The sequence below is a fragment of the Lissotriton helveticus genome, chromosome 5_1 (assembly GCF_964261635.1).
Source record: "Lissotriton helveticus chromosome 5_1, aLisHel1.1, whole genome shotgun sequence".
Lineage (NCBI taxonomy): Eukaryota > Metazoa > Chordata > Amphibia > Caudata > Salamandridae > Lissotriton > Lissotriton helveticus.
Window position 1 is genome coordinate 2,079,558,414 of NC_136065.1, and position 27,282 is coordinate 2,079,585,695.

General features: G+C 48.2%; 1 protein-coding gene across 7 annotated transcripts in view; it reads right to left on the reverse strand.

Moving 5' to 3' along the window:
• The window catches only part of MSH5 (mutS homolog 5), a 1,532,005-nt gene that overhangs the window by 473,792 nt on the left and 1,030,931 nt on the right, over positions 1–27,282 (reverse strand). For all 7 annotated transcript variants that reach the window (XM_078646032.1, XM_078646030.1, XM_078646035.1 and 4 more), the window contains one exon: positions 26,988–27,097. In XM_078646032.1, the coding sequence (XP_078502158.1) occupies positions 26,988–27,097 (110 nt within the window). The remainder of the gene's footprint in view (positions 1–26,987; positions 27,098–27,282) is intronic.

Sequence of the window (27,282 nt, forward strand, 5' to 3'; positions counted from 1 at the left end):
TATCTGAAAAAAGGTAATTTGAAAAATTTAAGTTTATAATGTAAAACACGATGCCAAAATGTAGCAATAATTTTTTTTGGGGGGGGGGGTGAATAATTTTATTGATAATATAACAGTTGTCACATTGTACATTCACAGCAATATACACTCTTTTACATAGTTGGAGGTTAGCATTCTTACATACAATATTACAGTCGGACATTACAGTGCAGTGGCTCGTCTCCTAGACATTTTTAGTTCCACTGTCGGCGAGATGCACAGTTCCCCCCGATAAGCGTTCCAGGGAGCAGCCATTTTTAACTAACAAAAAAGACCATATTTAAATTATTCTGTAATACTCTGATATGTAGCAAACTGAGCAACACTCATCTAATCACAAAAGGAGAAACTGCTATTCAGTTGTATGGGGGACAACTATAGCAGTGAAAGCACTTCTGGTGAAAGGACACATTGGAAATGCACTAAATATTATTCAAATGCTTGGTATGGCGGGACCAGAATCAAAGCAGATATTGTTGAAAGAGTAAGGGAACACAGCACTGAAATTCAAGATAGGAATGTTCCACAGGGCTTAAGAGAAGTGAACATATCTATAACTACAGCAAAAATATAATTGTGCAGGTTCCTGAAGAAATAACTGGGCAACTATCTCCATAGAAAACCTAAAAAGACCTGTAAGTAGAACAAGGAGACTCACTAGAGAAACACCTAGAGTACTCAGAATATATAACAAACTACAAATAACAATCATTTAAAGCCAATACATACTATTAAACATTACTTAGGGCAGGACAATTAATATTACAACAAAAGAACATAACAATATTTACTAATCCTAACACAATACAACACATGGAGGATGGACAGGACATTTAAATCATGCCCACCACCATTTACACAAATGTACATTAACCATTGGCAGTTCCATAACACATATATGCACTGCTACCTAATAAGAAACGGGCAAACTATAATGACATCTTGGTCGAAGTCTATTAAATGTTCGCCCCACTATGTCCTTAGATGTTGGTGGGATCAATGAGTGGGTCACGGCTCTGGAAAATAACCCCACTAGCACGGAAGGCAAAGGAGGTGGACTTTTAGGAGGTAGAATAGAGTTAGAGAAAGCATGGATAAAGCTGAGGATGGGGCAGACGTTGGCTTCCCAGCAGGCTGTGAACAACTTTGCAAACTCTGAAAGGTGTCGATCATCGGCTGCAAAGTTGTTAAAAACATAACAGGCACCTGAATGAGTTGTGGTTCCTTGAAGTAACCATGAGGTTTATAAGATTCAGGAGGGTTAACAGCTATGTCTGTGTCTGACACTGATACTCCTTGTAGGCTTCCCCTTTACGTAAGGCCTCTTTTTCAAACTATAGGACATAACGTACACCCAGCTGCATCTAACTGTACACCTTTTAGAAACAATGTCCTGCTCTCTCCCCCAGCAGCTCCGCTGTTGTGCCGCTGCCGCTGACCCAGCTTCACCTCTGCTCGTAGGTGCTCGAAGCCCTCTGTCTGTCTCAGTGTTTGTGCCGTTTCGTTCTGTCCTTGTTAGTGTTCGTTATTATGCCTTTGGTGTCTTGTTATTGTGCCTTTTCCTATTTGTGCCTTTTTGCCTGTTTTTCTGTCTTTCTGGCTGTTTGTGTCCTCTGTGCCCAGTTCTCTCCCGCCGTTACTGCCCTCGTGGCCCTCCCCCCCTGCTGGTTCCCGCTCCCACCTCCCAGCTGAGCTTTCCTCCCCCTTCCTTATTTAATGGTGGCCGCACGCAGTGGGTACACCCCAGGTGCGCCACTGGTGTGCCCGTCTGCATCCAACCTGACCATGCCCAGTGCCTGGGACCCTGGTTCTCCGACCTCCCACCGCTACGACTCAGCCGCCCTCCATGCACTCAACTCCGGAAAGAACAACAACTGCCAGCTATCTATGCCAAACACCACCCATAGCCAGTTCTCCTGCCGACACTGCCAACAATCCTTCACCATCCTCCGCACCCCCACGACTGCTGCACCCGCGCCGGACGCATGCACCACCGAAGCCCTGAAGTGTATTCTATTCAACGTGCGCTCACTGCACAGACATACTGCAGAGATATGAAACCTCCTCGACACCCTCTCGCCAGACGTTGCCTTCTTCACGGAAACCTGGACAAACGCCTCCTCCGCTCTGACATTGCCACTGCCGTTCCTGACAGATACAAGATGCAGAGGAAGGACCGCCCCAACCACCCAGGAGAAGGACTAGCCACCGCACACAAGAGCTCCCTCCGATTCTCCACCTCCAGCAGGAGCGACTCCCCCTCCACCACTGAACACCTTCACTTCCAGATCCAGATCAGCACTAGAACAACGATTCGCGGCACCCTCACCTAAAGACCCCCCAGGCCTCACGATTTGTTCACCACTACCCTCACTGACCTCATCCCACCCCACGCCATCGCCTCCATGGACTACATACTCGTCAGAGACCAGAACTTCCACCTTGACAACCTCAGCGACCCGAACTCCACCGCCCTCATGGACAACCTCGCCAACATCGGACTGAATACGCTCATCATCACCCCTACCAACAAGGCAGGCACACCCTCAACCCCATCTTCGCAGGAGGGAACAACATCTGCTTCAGCCATACCATGCAGCCCTTCTGGACGGACCACCACTGCGTACACTTCTCTTTCAGCACTGCCACTGCTCACAAACCCACTCCACGCCTACAGCAAAGGAATTCAAGCAAGGTCACAGGGGAGCACCTCAACTCCACCCTCATCCACGAATCCCCCGCCTCGACCAACGCCAACTTTGCAGCAAAGGAACTACACAGCAGGATCACCAACTGTGCAGACAAGCTCACACCCCTCCACACCACCGACAGACAATGCAAGCAAAAGGCCACCTGGTTCACCATCGACCTCAAAGTAGCCGGACGCTCCTGCAGACGTCTTGAAAAATGATGGAGAAACATCAAAACCACTGAAAACCTGACCACCTACAATAACGCAATGACAGAATACCACCAACTCATAAGATCCACCAAGAGGACCTTCATCCGGAACAAAATCCTCACCAACTCCAGCAACTCAAAGGAACTCTTCAGCATCATCCAGCAATTCACAAAACCCCCCCAGCGAAGCCACAGATGTCACACCCTGGCAGGACCTCTGCAACAAGCTCAGCTCCAACTTCCAACCGATAATCAAGGCCCTCTACGACCACGCCAGCGAACAGACTCCAGAAACCACGCTTCCTTCCAGCGATGATAGCCAATCCACCATCACCCACCACTGCTTGGACCCCGGTCACCACCGAAAATACCATGACGACCATGAAGAGCACTCACTCAGGAGCACCCACAGACCCCTGCCTGCTGCACATCTTCCAAAGAGCCACCACCACAAAAGCGTCTGAGCTACAACACACCGTTACCCCCTCCTTCGAATCTGGCACTTTCCCCGAGGACTGGAAACGCGCAGAAGTCAAGCCCCTTCTCAAGAAACTTTCTGCAGATCCGACAGACCTGAAGAACTACCTACCCATCTCTTTCCTTCCCTTCGCAGCCAAAGTCACAGAGTAGATCGCCAACTCCCAGCTGACAAACTTCATCGAAGAGAATGCCATTCTCGACTCCTCCAAATTCGGATTCTGCAGTAACCACAGCACCAAGACCGCCCTCCTCGCTGCCACAGATGACATCCGCACACTCCTTGACCAAGGCCACACTGAAGTCCTCATCCTACTGGACCTTACAGCCTTCAACACCGTCTCCCACTGCACTCTCACAGCCAGACTCCACGATGCCGGCATTCAGGAAACGGCCCTCGTCTGGCTCCACTCCTTCCTCGCTGGCAGAACCCAAAGGATCAGACTCCAGCTTTTCCTCTCTGAACCCACAGAGATCAACTGTGGAGTACCCCAAGGATCATCGCTCAGTTCCACGCTTTTCAACATCTACATGGCCGCCCTCGCCACTATCGTCAGACAGCATGGACTCAGCATCGTATTCTATGCCAAGGGCACCCAGCTCATCCTCTCCATCACGAATGACCCCAAAACCACCAGACTCAGCTTCCAAGAAGGAATGAAAGACGTTGCAGCTTGGATGAGCAGAAGCTGTTTGAAACTCAACTTGGAGAAGAAAGAAGTCCTCGTCCTTGGACGAACCCCCTCAGCTTGGGACAACTCCTGGTGGCCAACCACCCTCGGCAAACCCCCCACACCCAGAACCTCGGCATTATCCTCGACTCCTCCCTTACCATGACCTGACAGATCAAGGCTTTTGCCTCCACCTGCTTCAACACCCTCCGCAAGACTTTCAAGTGGACCCCCCCTCAGCCAGAAAGACCATCACCCACGCACTCATAACAAGCAGACTGGACTTTGGAAACTCCAGACCATCCAGAACACTGCGGCCAGACTCGTCCTCGGCATCCCACGACATGAGCACATCACCCAACACCTGTGAGACCTCCACTGGCTCCCTGTCGAGAAGAGAGTAACCTTCAAGCTAGTCACCCTCGCCTACCAATTCCTCCACAATGCCAGATCCAAATACCTCGACGAAAGAGTCTCCTTCAACGTACCCAAAAGAAACCTCTGCTCGCCGACCTTGCCCTAGCAGAAACCCCTTGCATCCACAGAACCAGAGCGGGTGGAAGAGCCTTCTCCTACATCGCAGCCAAAGCCTGGGACGAGCTGTTATGTTATGTTACCAGTTATTGAATAGTGCACAGCTGCCCCAGCAAAGGGGCGTCCCGGAGCTTTTAAGCATCAGAAGGCGGGCCAAACGCCACAACAAAACAACCCCAGAAGAAGACCACGGAGGCTAAATTAAAGGAAAGAGAAAGGTTTTAATAGCTTTCCTAAAAACAAGCAGACACACCATACTGCGTATCTGCCCAGGCAAGGAATTCCATAACTTTTTCGCCAAGCAGCGAAAGAAACGGCACCCCGCGCAACAGCGCTTCACCCAGGGAGGAACACTGACCAGGTGCTGTCCCGCAGAGCGCAACTGGCGAGGAGGAACATAGGGAGTAAGCATATTACCCAACAGGCTAGGCCTAGTGAGCTTCAGAATCTTAAAAGAAAGACAACGTCTTAAATTGGATGTGCTTTTCCATGGGAAGCCAGTGAAGTCTCCGAATGATGCCAGCAACAGGGCAGAGCCGCGGGAGCCCCACCAAGGTTCTGGCAGCAGCGTTTTGAACACGCTGCAGCCGGACTATCTCAGCTCTATTTGCCCCCAACAGGAGGGAACTGGCATAATCCAGACGAGATAGAATAGTCGACTGATAGAGCTCCCAGTCAAAGTCAGACGCTCCCCTACTCTGCACACCTTCAGGAAGAGTCTCAAGACCTAGATTTTTGACTGACTCGGAGCTGCGTCCCCTTCCTCCCCAGCGCCTTGAGATCCTCACGGGTGAGTAGCATGCTTTAAACCCCCTGATTGAGTGATTGATTGTCCTGGTCGCTGATATCTCGCTCCAGGTCAGTATCTGAGTGGGTAGACGTACTGTCACCTTCATAGGTCAAAAGTAAACAGATGTTAAAATATTCATTGTTGATAGTATCGTCGTTGAGGTTGTTGTCAAAATTGATGAGGTCGTAGACATCAATTTAAGTCTGGCTGTCATAAGATGGGTTATTGCTGACAGTAGAAGAAGAGATATATCTTCACAGATTATCTCTTCACTGTCGGTGGCAAGGCCTCTCCCATAGGTTGTGACTGGAATGCTGTAGATAAAGTGGCTGTCAATGACAGTGGCTTTTTTGATAAAGGTGACATATACACTACTCCTGTGGGTCATCAGTGTAGACCATTTTCTGTTCTGTTCACAGGTGTAGCAGAATATGACAAAAGATTCTTCTCTCTGTCAGTCATGATGCCAGTCGGTGGCACATGAGAGGCCCAGAAAATGGAGATTTTCCACAAAAATACACCAAAAACAACTTGCAATACTCCGAAAGCTGAAAAGAATGTTGGTTCATGCCCAGGTAACACTAGGAAAGTAAAAGTCCAAGAGAGGTTAGAGCAGAGCTCTTCTCTGGGACACCCTCAGGCACAACATGTGGTAAATTGCTAATTTATGGTGGCCACTAACGGGGGGTAAGAGAGCTTAGCACTTCCATCTCAATAGCTGAAGATTGGGTGGCTTCAAATGAGGTGGATGTGCTACTAAACAAACACAGCTGTAGATGCCTATAAACACTTTACAACTATTTATTGCTATTTAAAGTTACTGGGGATTCATGGCCTGATGACAGGGAAAGAGTCAAGCATGTGAATATATGAAAGATACAGTGTTGGCGAACATTGAACTTCCTCGCTGAGGTACTCAAAAGATATAGGGGCATAATATGGAGACTCTTTTGTGGGTTACGAAGCATAATGAGGCGGTCTACGCTGAGATTCAGCTAGAGGGGAAACACAGAGAGGTATAACACTACACCTCCTTGGCTAATCCAGGGTGTTCAGAATGACTTGGGTCTAGTCTTGGCGCAATGTCCACAAAACACGAGCATATAAGGGTATGGGGAAATGCACTGTGAAGCAGAAACTGCCATGTCAACCAAAACACATCACTCAAAGCTCCCTGCTACCAAAACAAGAGGACACAGAACCATGGGCAGTATGCATTCTCACAAAGAGGACCATGGAGGGATGATTAATGGGCAACAATGTGCTTGACCACTTCCGGATAAAGACAGCACTTGCAGTCAGCAAGAATGATGAAGACTCAGGCTGTCAGCTCTGGTGTTCAAGGAGCCTGCCAGACACGCCAGATGCCATGCAGAGGCTCAGAGCTTCCCAACAAAGAAGTTCAGCCTCTCTTCTCATTGAAATACCACACTGCATTTGTGTCAAGAGACATCTACCACAAAGGTAGTAATAGAAATTGGGTTTCTGGCTGGCAGAGGTATGCACCGTAGCCAACCTGGAACCACAGTGTTAGTCAGAGCAAGTGTAGTACACACTAAAAGTTTACCTCTGCTCACCCTCTGGTAGCTTGGCACAGACTAGTCAGGCTCAACTAAAGAGGCAATGTGTAAAAATATTTGTGCACACACACACACACAGTAGTACAGTGAAAACACCACATGAAGACTCCATACTTGTGTAGAAACATAGTAACTCTTTTCCTCTTTCAGACAATACAAAAATGACAAAAATCCAATCAAAGGTTTGTGAGTTATGATTGCTAAAAGTTGTGAATGCAAATACATTGTTGAAAAGGATAAGTTACTTACCTGTAATCCTAGTTCTCTTCCAGGGGTATACTCCTCAAAGTCATAAGCACTGAATAGTCCCGCCCACGTGCGGGATCCCGGAGCAATAGCCAATAATATGCATGTATCTACATATAGATATATACATAAATACCCATATGTAGTATCCTGCTATTCTCAATGTGATGCCTTTCTACCACCAATGGAATGTTCATTGGAGCAGCTGTCAGAATGTTGGTGTTCTGCCTAGGTAGTGACAGTTGGATGGACTGAGCACCTAGATGGATGCTCCTGGTGGGGTCTCCTATTGAGCTTGTACTTGTTATAATCTAACTGCTCAATAAATCTACTTGAGAACTACCTACTAGCGTGGACTCAATTACTACATTATTTTGGCGACGATTCTTAAAAGGAGGAACCTACGCGTGATCTAAAGACAAAAACTATCTAAGGAACAATTTAAACTCTGGATGGACTCCTCTCCGAACTTGTTTACTCACCGTCCTAGATGTCCGTTGGTCGACGGTTGGTCACAAGCGATCTTCCCTCCTTCCCGCCTGCCGCCCGTTTGATGACATCTGTGGAATACTTCGGGGAGTTGGTGAAGCGAGATTCTCTTGTGACGCCTGTGACGTCTTTGGAGTCATGCTTCTTACGTCGCTACGACCGACATAGCTGCCATTCTGTGTTTGTTTGGTTGCCACGACAACAGCTTGCTCTGTGCATTTCCTGGTTACTGTTCGGCGTGTCCGAGGGCAGCTGTACAGTTCTTCGTTTTGTTGTCACATCCACGTTTCTTGAGGCATTTATCTTTCGGCTGCAACGTTTCTTTATACCTCAGCACACAAACTACTTTTGATTCATTTTTCATCAAATTTTGGGACACTATGTGTGTATTGCCATCGCTAGTGGGAAACCGACGAATCCTACATCTTTCCTACTTAGGTCCTCTCATCTTGTGGAAACATTCAGTGATGACCGCGCACAGCTGAGTACGAAAACCCCGGGTGAGAGATCGCTCACCGGAGCTAATGTTATTTATTTATTTGTGTTGCAGTCGTTTCTTCTCTGCATTTTATTTAATACTGTTTTTTTCCGGAAAGTTGTGTGTGTTTTTAAATATAGCAATATATAGCTCCTATGAAAAGTGTGTATTCTGCGCTGGGGATGTAGTTTGGTGTTTTTAGATAGTTAATGCCTATCCATGTTATCTGAGTTGGTACCCTGAGGTGCCCTTTTCTAAGGAAGATGGTTTTTGTGTGCGTAGTTGTGTATGCTCGCCCATATTGTCAGGGTTTGTATCCTGATGTGTAACCTTTCTAGGGGAGGTAGTTTCTGTCTGGGTAGTCCATGCCCATGTTGTAGTGTGTCTTCTTCCATTTTGTCAGGGTTAGTATCCTGAAGTACAATTTCCCATGTAATTGGTGTTTGTGGGTAGTCCATGCCCCATAAGTTTGTGCACATTAGTTCTCCATACACAGATCTTTCTAGTTTTTTTTATTTGTCTGTGTTTTACATAGGGTTATACTCCCTTTAGTTTGCAATAGTGCACGTCGATTGTCCATACACAGACCTCACGAGTTTTTTTTATTTGTCTGTATTTTGCTAAGGACGACCGATGTCCTTTTAGTTTCTTCCAGCACCACTTCAGTTGTCCACACTTGGACCCCACATAAATTGTGTAGGTATGAATTTAGTTTCCTTCCGAGGAGTTATGCTTGGGATACTGTCCCTTGACATTATCGTAATGAGTTTTACTCATACTTGCTAGTTAATTAGCATTTTATAATGTGCACAATGTGGTTTTTCCACACAGTTTCATATTTATACTTACAACGTCAGTAAGTTCTGTTTCTAATATGGTGCACAACGTTTTTTTTTCTTAAGAGATTTGTCTTAATTTCATATTTAGCTTATTTTTTTTTATATTTTAGTGCTTTCATGCATTTATAGCTAAATATGTTCTGTTTTCATAGTATTTTGATAAATTTTCTCGCACTATTACCTTTGCATTACTCATTTGTATTTTGTTTAAGGTTAATGGTGTTTTGATGAGGTTTCTCCCTAATTGTTCCTCATCTTCTTTTCTGTTTTATTCTTCCTTTTCTGCTTTTCTGTGTTCTATACTTTCTATTTTTCAGTCTTCAATCATTCCTGTTCTGGCCAGTAGGTATGTTTTGGAGATGTCTTTATGCGTTCTTCTATTCTTTTCTGCTGTTGTGTAAGAAGAGGATATGGTATATACATTTGGTTCCATTCTTCTATTCCTACTTCTGGATTTCTCTTTGATTCCTTTGTTCTATTTCTATTTCTTGATTCTTCTTACTGATGCGAGTTTCTTTATTTCTCTTGCTGCTTTAATTTGCAGGTGTTCTCTTTTCACTGTTACTTTCCTTCTTTTGATAATTTTGCTTGCTTTTATTTTCCTGGTTCTGATTTACTGTTTCAAGCTTTTGTTTTCTGTATAAGAAAAGGGGATATGTAGTATCCTGCTATTCTCAATGTGATGCCTTTCTACCACCAATGGAATGTTCATTGGAGCAGCTGTCAGAATGTTGGTGTTCTGCCTAGGTAGTGACAGTTGGATGGGCTGAGCACCTAGATGGATGCTTCTGGTGGGGTCTCCTATTGAGCTTGTACTTGTTATAATCTAACTGCTCAATAAATCTACTTGAGAACTACCTACTAGCGTGGACTCAATTACTACATTATATATATAGATAATATGCATATACATATACATATGCAGCCTGAAAACACACTACTAGGCTCCAAAACTGCCATAATTTCATGTATCTTTTACATTTGACGAAATAAAGACACATATCATCATAAACATATGATATATATAAAGAAAAAACTGCCCTGAGTTTGCTTTGAAACACACAACCTTTATTTTCAAAGGTAAAAAGGCAGGATCATAGAGGCAGAATTAGCCTAGACAGGCTGCATAGAAAACAATTGGAACATTGGTGCCATGCCTTTAAGACCTCCAGGAACCCCCAGGCTCCAGTCATGCACCACAGGTGACAGTTAGGTCAGTTATTTTGGATGGCGTATAACAGTGTAATCACAGCATGGGTAACAGGCACATATATAGGCCTGGTATTCTTCCGGGGAGGAGGGAGGGTTGCTTATGATTTTGATGAGTATACCCCTGGAAGAGAACTAGTATTACAGGATAGTAACTTATCCTTCTCTTCCAGGGGATACTCATCAATAGTCATAAGCACTGAATAGAGTAGCAAGCCCATCCCCATACCCTGCGGACGATTACCAGCATATCAAAAAAACAGTTTACCAACATATATTACCCAAAAAATTCCTCAGGGATGCATGACCAAACTGAGCATCCGTCTGAGTATCAGAATCAAGGCAGTAATCGCGTGTGAAAGTATGAACCAAACGCCATGTGTCTGCCTTACAAATGTCATTAATCGTACATTCCTAAGCATTGCTATTGTAGCAGCTTTGCCTCTTGTAGAATGAGCTCTTGGCTTACCCGGGAGCTGCTTTTGTGCCACCTGATAGGATAACACAACGCATGACACTATCCATCTAGGAATTGACCTTTTAGAGGCAGGAAAACCTGTATTCAACAGACCATAATTCACAAACAGTTGGTCAGACTTTCGTACACTCTTTGTTTTATCAAGAAAGAATTTCAACACTGATTTTAAATCTAAAGAGTGCAGAGCTCTCTCTGCCGGAGTGTCCAGATTGGCAAAAAACGTAGGAAGAGTGACTGACTGGTTAATGTGAAAATCCAAACCCAGATTAGGGAAGAACCTCGGGTGAGTATGTAACACCACTCTATTCGCATGAAAAACGAGATAAGGCTTGCATCTTGCTTACCCTGCGAGCAGATGTGATTGCCACGAGAAAAGCAGTCTTTCATGACAGGTGTTGCAGGGAAGCCTTGTAAATGGGTTTGAATGGGGGACTCATTAGTTTAGAGAGGACTACATTCAGCTCCCAGGGAGGAGAAGGAGCCCTAACAGGAGGATAGACTTTCTTGAGACCCTCCAGGAAATCCTTAACAACTGGCATTTGAAAGGAAGAAGCCTGAGTGGGAGACTTTCTATATGCTGTTATCACTGCCAGGTGAACTTTTATAGAGGAATATTGTAAACCTTCTTTGGCCAAATACAGTAAGTATGGTAACAGTACCTGTTCCTGACCTCAAATAGGGTCATGAACTTCAGGAGTACACCACGTGAAAAAAACGCTTCCACTTAAAAGCATAAGACTTTCTCGTAGAAGCTCTCCTAGCCTCTTTTAAGATCAGCATGCAGTCCTGAGAGAGGCCTAAATGTCCGTATTGGATGAACTCAGGAGCCATGCTGCTAACCTCAAGGATGGCAGGTTGGCGTGGAACACCTTGCCGCTTGCCCTGGTTAGCAGATCCGGATGACAAGGCAACCTCCTGTGTGGTACTTTGGACAGGTGAAGAAGTTCCGGATACCACCACTGGCGAGGCCAATCTGGAGCAACCAGGATCATGTCTGTCTTGGACTTGTACAGCTTCCTGATCACCAAAGGAATGAGTGGAATCGGTGGAAAAGCGTAAAGTAATGTCTCTGACCAATCTATTCACAGAGCATTCCCCTTGGACCCTGGTTGCGGGTACCTGGAGGGGAAGACGCGGCATTTTGCGTTTTCGGCATCCGCAAAGAGATCGATGTCTGGTGTTCCCCAGTTGTGGAAGATGTCTTGCACCACTTCTTGTTTTAGCACCCAGTCGTGTGCTTCTGCAAAATGCCTGCTCAGGTCATCCGCTTGGACATTGAGAACGCCCGGTAAGTGAACCGCAGATATTCTCACGTCTCGTGTTAGAACCCATCTCCAAATTGCCTGTGCTTCCAGCGACAGGGGTCTGAATCTGGTTCCGCCCTGCTTATTCAGGTAGTACATCATCATTGTGTTGTCGGTCTGAACAAAAAGAGAGGTCGATGTTACTGAAGGAAAGATCGATTTGAGAGCAAGATGTACAGCTCTGAGTTCCACCATGTTTATGTGGTATAGTTGCTCTTTCTCTGACCACATCCCTTGGATTTGTAATGATCCCTGAAGGGACGCATCCATCACCAGAATCTGTTGGGGAATGTCCTCTTGAAAAAGAACTCCCCCGATGAGATGAACACGTCGCATCCACCATCGGATGGAGAGTCAGACTGATAGAGGTATTGATAACTTGTCCTCCCAGTGATTGGAGATTTGGGACCACTAGTCCTCCAGAGTCTGCTGCAGAGGTCTCATGTGCAGCCTGGTGTTTGGAACGAGAAAAATGCACGAGGCCATAGACCCCAGTAGGGAGGAGATCTGCCTGGCCATGGGCCGAGGTGTCTTCAAGAGAGTTTGTGGCACTTGAGGAGAATTGATGATAGTCTCTCCTCCGAAGGATACGCTCTTGCGTTGACTGAGTCCAGAGTTGCGCCTAGATGGTGTATCCTCTGTGTTGGATTGAGGATGGACTTTTTGAAGTTTACATGCAGACCAAGCCGAAGCAATTGGTGATTGCAGTGCGTGATGTGTTGTTGCAGAAGAGTGGGAGACGCACTCTTGAGAAGCCTGTCGTCTAGGTAAGGGTAGACAAATATGTGCTGTTTCCTCAAGAAAGCAGCTACACTGCCATGCACTTTGAGAAAGAGCGAGCCGCCGACTTCAGCCCGAACGGCAGGACCGTGAATTGGAAGTGGTTTGATTGGATGCGAAACGTTAGGAACTTCCGATGCTTTGCAGAGATTGGTATGTGGAAATAGGCACCTCGAAGATCTATGGAACACATCCAGTCCCCTTAATGTAGAAGTGGTATTATTTGATGTAATGCCAGCATTCAGAATTTTTCTCGTAGAATGAATTTGTTGAGATGTATGAGATCTAGTATAGGCCTGAACTCCTTGTTTGGACCTTTTTTTGGGACCAAAAAGTGGCGGGATTAGATCCCTTGTCGACGTTGATGCCATCGGACCTCCTCGATAGCGTTCTTTAGGAGTAGAGCAGACACCTCTTCCCTCAAAGGATTTATACGATGGGTGACAGTCTTTTGAGGAGGAATGGAAGGTGGAGGGGACTTGAACTTGATGGTATACCCATTCTTTACAATATTCAGCACCCACTTGTCTAGTGTGATTTTTGGCCACTCTTCCGGGTAGAAACGTACACTTCCCTCCACCGTAATTGGTAACGGAGATAGGGGAAGGAAGCACTCACTACTTTTGTTGCTGTTGCTTGGCAGAAGGTGTGGACTGTTTGGAATTACCACCTCTTCCTCTACCAGGACGACGCTGGGAGAATTGTGACCTTCCCTGATTTTGCTGAGAGGACCATTGAGGGGTTTGAACCCTCTGTTGGTTTTGTCACCGGTCTTAAGGGCGATGCCGTAGCCTGAAGTCCTTCCTCTTCTCGAGTCCCACAGCTTTTACTGTATCAAGCTCAGTCTTCATTCTAGACATTTCATCATTGGCATGAGATCCGAAGAGTGAGGATCCATTGAAGGGGAGATTAGGGATACGATGTTGTGCTTCAGGTTTCAACCCCGTCAATCGAAGCCAGGCAGAGCGTCGGGCACAAATCCCATGAGAATAGCTATGAGCAGCTAGATCTGAGGCATCAGCCGCTGCACTGATCACTTGATTGGCTACTTAGCCACCTTCATGTAGGATTTCAAGGAAGTCTGGCTTGTCCTCTTTAGGGAGCTTCTCCGTGAAACGTGACATGGAGTCCTATAATGAGGGATCATATTGACCCAGCAGGGCCGAAGCGCTGGCTACTTTCATGTAGGAAGCCGAGGTAGTGCACATTCTTTTACCCACAGAATCCATGGCCTTACTGCCTTTATTTGGGGGCACTGTCAATGATGCTACCCCTGTCTGATTCGTTCGTGCCGCAGACACAATAACAGAGTCCGGTGGAGGGTCAGCCCTCAGAAAGAAGGGATCATTGTCAGGAGCCTTATATTTCTTGGTGATACTACATGGTGCAGCCCCCACCGATGCTGGAGTGAGAAACTTCTGAAGAGCTGGCTCCAGCAATCCAGGCACTAGAGGAAGCAACGGTCTTGAGGAAGACTTTTGGTGCAGGGTTTCATAGATCACCGATGTTTTGGTGGTAGAGACTGGCATTTCAATGTGGAGTTTCGAAGCCCCATGGCAGAGAGCCTCATTAAAGGTCAGAATATCATCAATGGGCGATATTCTGCTTGGAGGAGAGGAAGAAAGAGTCGGCGAATAGTCCGCCTTGGAATCAGACGACCATGAAGAAGACCTACAGCTTCATCTTCTAGGAGATCGGTTTCGCAATGCCCTACTCCTAGGAGAGCGTGACGATCGCCTTCTTACCGATGGGAACCTCCTCTGCGTGGTACGTTCATGCCTTCCTGAAGACTGCACCAACTGGATCCAGGGTGACCTGGATCTTGAAGGAGACCATGGTAGATTAATCCTACGGATCTTCCACTCTCTAATATCTCCTAGCCATCTCGGTGTGATATTGGTTGGCTGGGCTGGAGACGGTACTGGTGAGGGCTCTGGAGATACTTGCACTATCTGAAGCCCTGGGGAGGAAGAATCACTCCTTGATGTCACCACCTGCGTGTCCCGCGTCGAACAGTCCTTCGACGCCGCTCTAGGTCCCTTCGCTGGGGGAGAAGCTGATTGAGATCTCCTCGACGTCGACCTAGATCTCGACCTCTTAGACCCGGAAGGCCTTTTCTTAGATCTCGACGGTGATCTCTTCAACGTCGACCTCTTCTGCGACGACGTCGATGGCATGTGTCTCGACGTCGAAAGTCTAGGGCTCTTCGGCGTCGAAGCCCTTGCTGTTCGGCTCGACGTCGATGTCATCGTACCTCTCGCTGTCGACTGCGATCTCGACGTTGGTCCAGAGCCTCTCGGCGGCGAGCTTTGACGTTGATGTGACGACGTTGAGCACCGACCTCTAGATGCCGTAGGCGAGCCAGACTTGGACCGCCTACGCGTGGGTGACGACCTCATCCTATGTCTCTCCTCACCTTGTCTCGACGGCGAAGGATGTCTCGACGACGACGGATGTTTTGACGGCGAAGGATGTTTCGACGTCGACGGACGTCTCGACGGCGATTTCGACGCTGACTCTAAGCACAAAGGTACCTTTGATCTGTCCCTCGACGGGGTAGGAGTCCGATGCCTCCTTTTTTCACTTTTTTCTTTGTGCTCTCTTGGTTGAGAGGAGTGCTTTCTTGAGTGATGTTCTTCTCGCCCACTCACTGTTCCTTTTCCTCTTTATTGTAAGGAATGCAGCTTAATCTTCTCCCTTTCTCTAAGGGTTCTTCTGGAAAACTTGATGCAGTGGTAACACTGGTCTGGCTTGTGGGAAGAATGTAGACAAGCAATACAGACCGAATGAGGGTCTGACTTAGCCATCTTTTTTCCACAGGCCGGGCACTTATTAAATAAGGCCGGCATTTTGACGGGAAAAAATAGCCAAAAGTCAGAAAAAATTATTGAATTAGTCAGCTAAGGACTAAAGACGTCGAGTGAAGTAAAAAAAAATACGATTTTACCAGAAAAAAGTGATAAAATATCACCAACTGGCGAGATCAATGCTCCTGGATCCTCACAGAAGGAGCCAGAAAAAAGAACTGACCTAACTGTCACCTGTGGTGCATGATGGAGCCTGGGGGTTCCTGGAGTTCTTAAAGGCACAGCGCCAATTTTCCAATTGTTTTCTATGCAGCCTGACTAGGCTAATTCTGCCTCTATGATCTTGCCTTTTTACCTTTGAAAATAAAGCTTGTATGTTTCAAAGCAATCTCAGGGCAGTTTTTTCTTTATATATATCATATGTTTATGATGATATGTGTCTTTATTTTGTCAAATGTAAAAGATACATGGAATTATGGCAGTTTTGGAGCCTAGTAGTGTGTTTTCAGGCTGCATATGTATATGTATTTATTTATTTATTTATTTATGTTCTTGTATAGCGCCTGAATCAAACCCCGGAGGGATATCTCTGCGCTTGCGCTCCTATCAGAAAGACTCAATCATGGCCATATGCTGTTAGCAAAAGTATTTCTTAAGACTGGGTGAATAGGTAAGTTTTAAGATTTTTCCTGAAGGATTCTAGATTGGTGATTTGCTTCAGCATGGCAGGAAGTGAATTCCATAGGACAGGGCCTTTGTAGGAGAGGGCGCGACCTCCTTGTCTGGTTCTTCTAAACTTTGGGACCTGAAGTAATTGGTGACTGCTGGAGCGTAGAGTGCGTCCAGGAGTGTATGGTACAAACTTTTCCTTCAGGTATTTGGGTCCCGTGCCAAACAGACATTTGTGTATTGTACAACACGTCTTGAATTCTATGCGTTGCCTTATCGGCAGCCAATGGAGCTGGTGTAGAAGAGGACGAGAGGGGGTTCTGGGTTGAGCATTGAGGACCAGCCTCGCCGCAGTATTTTGGACCACTTGCAGTTTTTTTAGTTGTTTCTCGTTGGCCGCGATAAGCAGGCCATTGCAGTAGTCCATCCTACTGATTACTAACGTCTGGACTAGTGTTTTCCTGTAGTTATCGGGCAAAAATGGAAAAACACGTTGTAGTAGCCCGATAACGCGGAAACATGCACCTGTAACTTGGTTGGTGTGTTCTTTAAGCAGGAGTGCTTGATCCAGACGTACACCAAGATTTTTGACAACTTGTTTCGGGCTGGGGACAGGTCCCAACTCCAAGGGCCACCATTCTGGGGACCATAAGAGTGTAGCCCCACCGAACAACATGACTTCTGTCTTAGCTACATTGCACTGGAGGCAATTTCGTGCCATCCAGTCTGACACTGCTCTCATCCCGTCTGCAAAAGATTTTTGAATTGCGGGCGTAAGGGTCTGGAAGGGGAATAAGAGTTGGGTGTCGTCGGCATACGACACCGGGGTGAACCCATATTTCCTTACAATGTCCGCCAAAGGGAGCTCACCAAGGGAGTGCCACAGGGCTCATGTCTAAGCCCCACGCTTTTCAACTTGTACGTGGCCCACCTCCTTCAAACGACCGAGAAGTATTTCATGTGACACCGCGTCGAAGGCAGCGGATACATCTAACAGCACCAGAATCGTAGATCCCCCTCCATCCAGTGACATCCTGATGTTGTCGGTCACTGAGATGAGGGCCGACTCAGTGCTGTGATTGGGCCTGAATCCAGATTGAGAATGGTCCAGGCCCTCCGCTGTCTCGATGTAATTTGACAAATGGGTGTTCACATGCCTCTCGGTCATTTTGCTAAGGTATGGCAGGAGGGAGATGGGTCGGAGGTTGGAAAGGTCCGTCCATGGAAGCGCGGCATTCTTCCGGATAGGGTTCACCACTGCTTTTTTCCATTCCCTGGGCACGTGTCCTTCCCTGAGGGAGTGGTTGATTATATCTTGGATTTGAGGTCCAAGAAGAATACTCAGGGGGGCCATCGTTTTAGCTGGTAGGAAATCGTCTGTATATGCATATTATTTATAAATATGGGTATTTATGTATATATATATGGAGATATATACATATTATTGGCTATTGCTCCGGGATCCCACACATGGGCAGGACTATTCAGTGCTTATGACTATTGATGAGTATCCCCTGGAAGAGAACACATTTGCTTCTAGTAGGTCATTTACGGTAACGCTGGGGAAATGATAGGGATCCAAGCAGAGGATCGGCAAACAGGCCTTCTCAGCGCGTTAAAACGAATGCGTTGTGTCAACAGTCAGGGAAACAGTAAGGCAACTGCAAGTCCCTCAAGACCAGTGGAATTCAGGGAAATCCAGCCACCCCCAATAACGCGCAGGTCGGCTCCGGAGACATTGAGGGTTTCAATACACACAGTACCTTTATAGGGTGGGAAGCTGGGAGGATGATGGCCTTGTGAACAAAGCTCGGCAGTGTCAGGATCTCCTCCTTTAGGCAGGTGGCCAACCATGCTGAGCTGTCCTTGCGTGGCGCTGCAGCAACAGTACTGGTAGCCTTGGTGGCTGGAGGAAGCAGGCAGACACAGCAGTCTCCCTCGATTGGTCCTGCACCTCGGGGTTGCTGGCAATGTCTGCCGAGCCGTGCTGGGCTGTTGTTGAGCGGCGAGGCAGGCAGATGTGATGATCTTCATAAATTTAAATAACCGGGAATATCAAAAATAATTTGATTATACTCAAAGTACAAGAAATGGGGGTTCAAGCAAACAAACAATTCTCATATACAATGAAAACAGAAAACACAATTTAAACAATTGTAGATCTTGTGAGAGTCTTCAATTCCTTGCTCGATAATTTCGAGATTGACACAGTATATCTTAATGAGGTCTCTTCAATAATATTTCAAAGTAAACTTTGATTACAAATCAACTGACCTCACATGGAGAAAATTAATTTATTTACATATTCGCTGAAGCATGAATCATTCGGTCCAGCTCTGCACTCCATTAAAGTTGGAAGCCGTCAGAGCGGGTACTAAGAATGTCACAAAATCTATCTTTGTCTTGAAGATGGTCTCTTTGACATATTGCAATGAAGACCAAAATGTCGACGTATAACCCACTTATCTCTTTAGTTATTGTTAATGGATTTACTTTGAGTCTTGAATCCTATGTATAGGACGGACTAATCATTGATTGTATGGAGATGGGCAGCTATACATTGATGGCTAGGATATTTTTTTATATTTGTTTGGATTGTGTTCTCTGTTTTTAATGTATGTGAGAATTGTTCGTTTGAACTTGTTTCTTGTACTTTGAATATAAATCAAATTATTTTTGATACACCCGTTATTGCTCTTTATTTTCTGATTGGATTGTACAAATTGAAACCTAATTAATTTCTTCGGTGTCATATTATGTCACGATATTTAAGATACAGTTATGTGAAGAAAGTACTTTTTTTTTTTTTTTTTTTAAAAGACCTTTATTGTTTGGTTATTCACATTACACAGCTTCTGGCCTACAACCCCGGGGCCGGCCGCCATCTGACTGTAGTGCATGTTGTTGGACGTGTTACACAGCCCATTAGCCGCCATCCCGGGGGCGCGGTGGCAGTTCACTGTCACCCCTGTGGGTGTGCCATTATCTCAACGCGAATCATAGAGGTCCAGTTTTTTATTTTATAACCTTCAACAAGAAAATCAACTAGAAGTTACCACTTTGGGTCTATAGTTTCCCTAGCGATGGGTACAGCTCCCCTGCTTCGGCCTTAATTATCGCTTGTATGTCATATGGACGCAGGTCCAGTGTTTCGCTGTCTGCTTTCGTCCCTGCCTCCATGGTCGGTGACCTCCCCGCTTCCTCCCATGCCATGATCACATCTCCTACCTTTCCCCCTCCTTACTTCTAATGGCCCTCTCAAGTTGTGTTTCGTGTTCCCCCTTCCCTACATTCTAACTATTCTTCTTCATCTTCCTCGTCTGATGTCAGTGAGTCTTCCTCTTCAAGGGATTCACATATGTCCCCCCTGAATGTGTTCCATGGGAGCCATATCTTGTTCCACTTATGCGGGCATGCCCTAACTGTATAGACTGTTCTTTCTATTAGCATGACCCTGTCCATGTTCGCACACCACTGTGTTAGTGACGGGGTGGTCGCTGCCCCCCATTTCTGCGCTATGTCCCGTTTGTCGACTATCATTCCTAATGTGGACCATTGTTGTCCGTGTCTGTTGAGATCTGTGGGTTCCCATACGTTGAGTAAGCATTTTCGTGGTTCGGGAGTCAGGGACACTCCCAAAGTTTGCGAAATAGTCCGCATAACTTGTCTCCAGAACTCCTGGATGCGGGAGCATTCCCATAAGGTGTGAAACAGTGTCCCTTCCTCCCCGCACCCTCGCAGACAATATGGGTGTTGTATTCTATGTATAGCGTATAGCATCGTTCGCGTGTAATACACCCTATGCAAGATCTTAAGTTGTACAAGGCGGAATTTCGCCGATATGCCTACTTCTTTGGGTGCCGCCAACGCCTCGTTCCATTCGGACTCGTCCAAGTCCCCTACCTCCTCCACCCATTTAGCTTTTAGCGCTATGGTCGGGTCCGCTAGATTATTCACTAGTTTGCGATACGTGAGGGAGGTTGCTCGCTCCTGCATAAATTCTGTGAGTAGCCTGTCTTCCATGGGCGACGCTTCTGGGATTTTCGTGCCACTTGGAATGGCGGTTAGTAAGGCATGTCTCACTTGTATATATCTATATAGTTCCGTGGGCCCCATCTCATATTGCCGTCGCAGTTGGTCGAAGGGGATCACTGTGTTCTTGTCCCACAAGTCTCCCACCGTGGACAGACCTATGTTGTCCCACAACGTGAATCCTTTACTACTCCTTAGGTTACCCAGGGCCTTCGTGTCCCATAGAGGGGTCATTCTCGTGATTTTCCCTTTCCACCCCAGTTTCGCTAGTGCCTTATGCCACAGTGACACAGTGAGCTTTGTGGGCCCCACGAGTGTACGTACCTTCCTCTGGTCATAGAGTGGGGTCAGGAGGGTGTTGGTACCTAATTGAATTCTGTCCGCCCGATATGCAGGGTCGTCCTGAGGTACGTGCAGCCATTGGTTAATGGATTTCATTTGGGCGGCCCAATAGTAGAGTTGCAGATTCGGTAGCGCGATCCCTTCATCGTACCACCCTCTATGCAGTTTAGCCTGAGCTATCCTTGTCGGGCGGTTATTCCACATGAGGCCAGCTATTAGCGCGGATACCCTCCCGAAGTATCGAGTGTCGACCGGGTATGGGGTATTTTCCAGGATGTACAGGAACCGGGGTAGGGACATCATCTTGTAGAGTGCTGCTCTACCCAACATTGTCAGCGGTAGCGCCGCCCAGAATTTGACATCCTGTTTCAGGCGTTCAAGTGGTGGTAACAGGTTTTTTTGGAAGAATTCCGCTGGGTCCTTCGTAACATGGACACCCAGGTATCGGAAGGAGGATCCCGCCATTTTGAGAGGGCATGTTTCGCCCAGCACAGGGGATGGGCCCTGTAGTACATACATTTCTGACTTGCTCCAGTTCAAAGTATATCCCGACACCCTACCCTGGTCATCAAAAAGCTTCAGCAGTGCCGGTACACTCCACTCCGGTTCCGTCAGGTACACCAACATGTCATCTGCGTATAGAGACAGGCGGTCTTCCCATCCCTCTGACCAGGCAATTCCTTTCAGTAGTGGGGAGGAGCGTATCTGGGCCGCTAAAGGTTCCAACGCGATTGCGAAAAGCAACGGTGAGAGCGGGCAGCCTTGACGGGTGCCTCGCCCTAATTGGAACGTCCGAGAGATATGGCCGTTCGCTACTACTTGTGCTAATGGCTCGGTGTAGAGCAGACGGATCCAGGCCACGAATTTCGGGCCGATACCCATACGCTCTAGGACTTCGAACAGGTATTCCCACTCCACCATATCAAACGCCATTTTAGCGTCTAGCGCCAGGATTACCGCCTTTTCCGATAGTGTTTCCGCTCTAGCCAGTGCGTTATGCACCCTACGTAAATTGAGTGCGGTATTCCTATGTGGCATAAAGCCTGACTGGTCTGGGTGTATAAGTTGGGGTAGGAAGGCCATTAACCGGGTGGCGAGGAGTTTAGCTAAGATTTTAATCTCGGCGTTAAGGAGGGAGATGGGGCGATATGACGCGCACTCTCCCGGCTCCTTCCCGGGCTTGGGGATTGCAACTATGGTTGCCACCCTCTGGTCCATCAGAAGTATGGCCTTTTCCAGGCTATCTTTATACATAGCCAGCAGGGGACCACTAAGTCTGTCCGCCGCTGACTGGTACCATTCTATTGGAATACCATTTGGCCCGGCCGCCTTTCCCGGCTTGACGTCGTGAATCGCCCTTTGGATTTCCTCCACCGTGATATCTGCCTCTAATTCTGCCCCTTCCTCTGGTGAGAGCGTGTGTATGGGGACGTTCTCCAGTGTTGCTCTCGCCTTTTCTGCTGTCACCATAGTTTCCGGCGTATACACCCCCTCAAAATACTCAGCTAGCGTCTCCACTATTTCCTCAGGGCTCGTGCTTATCTTCCCATGTTTGTCGTGGATGCGCTGTATGCCCCTAGCACTACCTCCTCTCCTGTCCAGCCATGCCAGCATTTTCCCTGCCTTGTCCCCTATGTCATATATTCTATGGGCCGTGTCTGTGATCTGGGACACCGTCTGTAGCTTAACATGTTCCCTGAGTAGCTGTTGGTTTAGAATTACGGTCTGAGAGGTCGCTGGCGTGGGATTTGCCTCATGTGCCACCGTCGCTGCGTGTAGTGCCAGTTCCAATTCAGACCGTTCACGGTGTTTCTCTCTTGTATGTCCCGTAATAGAGGCTATGGCCTGGCCTCGTAACACCGTTTTGTAAGCTTCCCATAGGGTAGCCGGTGAATGGACTGATTCTGTGTTTTCCCTAAAGTAGTGGGACGTCGTTGTTTTAAGTGTTTTATTAATCTTGGGAATCTTGAGGTATGATGCGTGTAGTGGATATATTCTCCTATGTTTCCGTTCCTGCGTGGATAGTTCGAGTGTGATCGGGGAGTGGTCAGATATCCCCCTAGGGTGTATGTCAGCAGAGTCGATTTGTTGTAGTCCACCTCCCAGCGCCAAGAAGTAATCTATTCGTGTCAGGCTATTGTGCACCGTTGAGTGGTAGGTGTACTGCCTCGCGGCAGGGTGTGTGTAACGCCAGATGTCGATCAGTCCCAGTGCCGTCATGAATCTTTGCATCTGGGAGGGACTCCCCGTTTGTGGCAACACCGGTAACCTATCCGCAGTGGGATCAATCACTGCGTTGAAGTCTCCTCCGATTATTATGTCTCCCCCAGGTAGGTCCAACAGGAATTTACCCAACGCTGGAAGTATGGTCGAGTGTAGTGCCGGAGGGACATAGACTGATACCACATTCAGGAGTCTCCCCTCCCATTGGCCCTGAAGTGCTGCGAAACACCCTAGCGTGTCTACCTTGGTACTGAGTGTAATGAACTGTGCTGACTTCTTCATCAGTATGCCCGTGCCCCTTGAGCCCGTAGAAAACTCGGAATGCACCATCATCTTGTATCCCTTTCTGTCAAGTGCCTTCGTCGCGGACCCTGTAAGGTGCGTCTCCTGGAGGAGCACCAAGGCCGGCCCCAACCTTTTGACCGCATTCAACACCAACCCCCTTTTGATCTTGTCCCCCAACCCCCTCACATTCCATGACATGAGCTGGAGTGGCGTTACCCGAGATCGCAGCATCCCCTCCTCAGCTGCATGTGCTTGTGTGTCTTGCATTATGTATCTTGTAAGGTAGGTAGTGGTACTCGGATCCCATTCTCGGGGTGCGTCCGTGCATTGTCTGACCCAGGTTATGCATATGTACAGGTGCGTTGCTAGACCTTGCTCGTGGAACTTCAAAAACTTGTAAACAACCCCATCCCTCCACCCCCCTCCCTGCCTCCCTGCTAAACGGACTTGCAACCGCCCGCCTCCCCAACATAGCAGAGTGCTTAACCCATCCCTTTAACAGTTTACTTGCGCGCTGGGGTGGAGAATCTTCCGGAGCAGGCGACATCCCTGCCCTCCTGTGAGCCCTCCAGGCCCAGTGTCCAGGCTTGTCCCCCCGTCAGAGAGTGTCTTAACGGAGAAATTAGCGGCGCAGTCCGTAGAGTCAGCATTCCACCCCTCCTGCAGCTCCCTGACTTTCCAACGTCGGTGAGCCACTTCCCCCATCCCTTCCAGATGACTGTGACCCTGGGGGTCTATCATTTCGGTGGATCCGGGCCTGTTGTTTCGTGCGATGTGACTGGCTCGCGGGTCTCCAGCCCTCTAACCAGTCTCGTGCCGCCTCCGGTGTCTCAAAGAACCAGACCTTGTCTTCTGCCACCACACGAAGACGCGCCGGGAAAAGCATGGAGTAGGGCACCTCCTTCGCCCTCAACGCCTTCTTTACATCCAAGAAAGTCTTCCTCCTGCGTGCCACCTCGGCAGTGTAATCCGGAAAGAAGGCGATAGTTGAGTTCTGGATATTGATGGGTGGGGATACCCTGGCCGCCTGCAAGATGGCGTCCCGATCTCGGAAGTTGAAGAGTCTTGGTAGGATAGGCCTCGGGGCCGCTCCTGGCTTGGGCGTTCCACCAGGCACTCTGTGAGCCCTTTCCACCGAAAAGAAGTGTGAGAGGCCCTTGGGCTGCAGGTGTGTTTTGATCAAATCCTCAACATAAAGGTCCATTGCCCCTTTTCCTTCAGATTCCGGAACTCCTAGGACTCGAACGTTGTTCCTCCTCGAGCGCCCTTCCTGATCGTCCATCTTGTCTCTGAATTTGAATTTGTTTTCGGCCGCCATCTTCTCCATTGCCACTTGCAGTTCTGAGACGTCTTCCACCAGGGATTTCGTTACCACCTCCACTTGTTTTACTCTTTCGGTCATCTTTTGGAGGTCTGCTCTAATTAGGGTGACTTCAGTTGCAGTAGAGCCCACCGTGGTCTGCACCTGCGCCAGGGCACGCATTACATCCTCCAGCGTCGCCTTCTTCGTGCCGTCTCCTTCCTGGGTCTTGCCCGTAGAATTACGAGAGTCCACTTGGGGTGAGGTGTTTTTGTCGTAGGCGAATTTGTCCAATCTCGCTTGTGCGGAGGTGTGTTTGGGACCCCTGCCCGCCATGGTCTTTCTTGTGTCCGCCCCACTCCTGTTTCGTGAGGTCACCGTATCTTCGTGTTCCGTCCGCCAGGTACGGGCTTTCCGTCCCGCCCTCAACCTCCGGGAGTCCAGTTGGCCGCTATTCTCTAGTGACCACCGCAGGCCAGTTCCGCTTTACGGGGCTGTCGTTAGGCTTCTAGCTTGACTCTCATTGCCGGTGGTGCGTGTGCTAGGCTGTGCCCCTGTCACCACCGTAAGTTGCGCCGCCTCTCAGATGCGGCAGTGAGGTGCGTGTTGTCCCCTCGGTAAGCCTCAGTGCGGTCCCTATTCTCTGGCTCTAAGGTTGTCGCTGTCCAGGCCCTGCTGCCACTCTCGCGTTAGCCCCAGCTCTCTCTGCAACACAGTCAGCTACCGACTGGATGAGCCGCTCCTAACCGTTGCTGCCTTCATGTGTCTGGACCAACAATGTTCCTGTGTTGTGGTGGGGGGCCAGACTAGGCGATTACCCGGAGTTGAAGGTGGCAGTGTGTGCCAGGATCAGTTGGTCCCAGGCCAGAGCAGGCCCCGGCCCTCGACTCTCGCCAGGGGGCCCCCTGTAGTTGCCGCCTTCTTGCCACCGGTCCCCGTGTGACTTGCTCGGGGGGGGGGCCGTAGCGCCGACTTCTCTCATTACCGGAGCTCTGCCAGCCGAGTGCCCGGCTCGCACCCCTCTTACACCGGACTCGTGGGCATCCCGGCCGTAGTCCGAGGCTTCTAGTGGCTCCCAACGTGGCGCCGATACGTCCGTCGTGTCTGGTGCCGACCTTAATAGTGCCGCCGCTGCCTCCGTTTCCAGTGGCGCTCCAAGCTTCTGGCCGCCGGCCACTTCCTGTGCCTGAGTCCCGCCGCCTCCCCACTTCCGCCCGGTTCTCTGTCTTAGGGCAGACCGCTGCTGTCCTTCTCGCACAGGCCTCTCCGCGCCGGATATCTCCTCTCCTGTCCCGGGTGCCCGCCAGCTCTCAAAACGCCTCTGCGGGGTTCCGCCCGGTCCTAGACCCGGTCAGCTCCACAGGAGTACAAAATTGGACGGATCAGTGCAGCGGATTTATGGGGGATATCGTCTCACTCTCGGAGCTCCTCTGCTAAGCTGCCTCCATGTTCGGCCGCTAGCCACGCCCCCAGAAAGTACTTTTTTAAATGAATCCCTTGTAAGGACCTTTACCTGTTTGTCTTTCCAAAAGAGGCATTTTCAGGCCTGCAATTTAAAAACTTACTTCACTAAAAGATATGTACTGATTGTGAGTCCAGAGACACCAAAATCTATTATCCCAATTGAAAGTTACACTTGTAAAATGTTGCAAGGCAGCTCTAATGTTACCCTATGGGAGAGATAGGCCTTGCAGTTGTGAAATACACATTTAACAGTATTTCACTACCAGGACATGTAAAGCTTAAAAGTGCATGCCCTACCTTTCAAGTGTACCACACCCTACCCATTCGCTGGCCAGCACCTACTCTAGGGGTGACCTCTATGAAATAAAATGGAAGGTTTGAGACTGGCAAGTAGGTGAACTTGTCAGGTCGAAATGGCAGCCTAAAAATGCATACACAGGCTCTGCAGGGGCAGGCCTGAAACATGGTTAAAGGGCGACTTAGATGGGTGACACAACTAGTGCTGCAGGCCCACTACTAGCATTTGATTTATAGGCCCTGGGCACAGGTAGTGCACTTTATTAGGGACTTATAAGTAGACCAATTATGCCAGTTCTTCCAGATGCCCTCCTCACCACAAGGTGGATGTGTGCGTACTGTGGCGACTTCTGGTAATGGGCAACAAGGCTTCCCTTGCACCAGGGTCTCCTTTACTGAAGCAAGTTCATCTCAGTGTCATCTGGAATTATTATGTCATCAGGTAGATCACCCCTCTGTTGAAGCCACTGTGTAGTGAGCACCACCGGACTGCCTCCTGTGCCAACATGCATGCGTGACCAGAAGTATGCAGGAGCAGACCTAGCAGGCTAAGCACAGTTAGCACTGGAGCTATAGATCACCCCAGTAATGGTAGCACTTTGCTGGGCCAAACAGCTCCTTCAGGTGACCTGGTTCATTATAACTGCCACTCTTATTATCATTAGAGCAACATCACTCTCCCCTGTCTGCCTCACATCTCAATAGTAGGCTCATCATCATTTCATCCATTCACTCTCTGGTCCCCTCTCTCACCAGTGGGATGTAAATGACACAACAGGTCGGGATGCGGCTGTCCAGGTTCTCCAGCTCTTTCCGTGCCACTTCGGTTAGAAAGTCAGAGAGGCCCACCAGCTTCCGCTTCTCTAGGGACGATAAAAAGCAAATGAAACAGTAGCTTCAACACATTTCAAGCCTGATTCGTAAAGGTAGGTTACATCTTTGAATACGTTTAAACTTTAGAGAAAGTTTACTACTGTCTGTCTTCACAAACTCTGAGTTTAAACTTACTACACAAGTTTAAGTTACATATCTCCACCCCCAGAGCAAT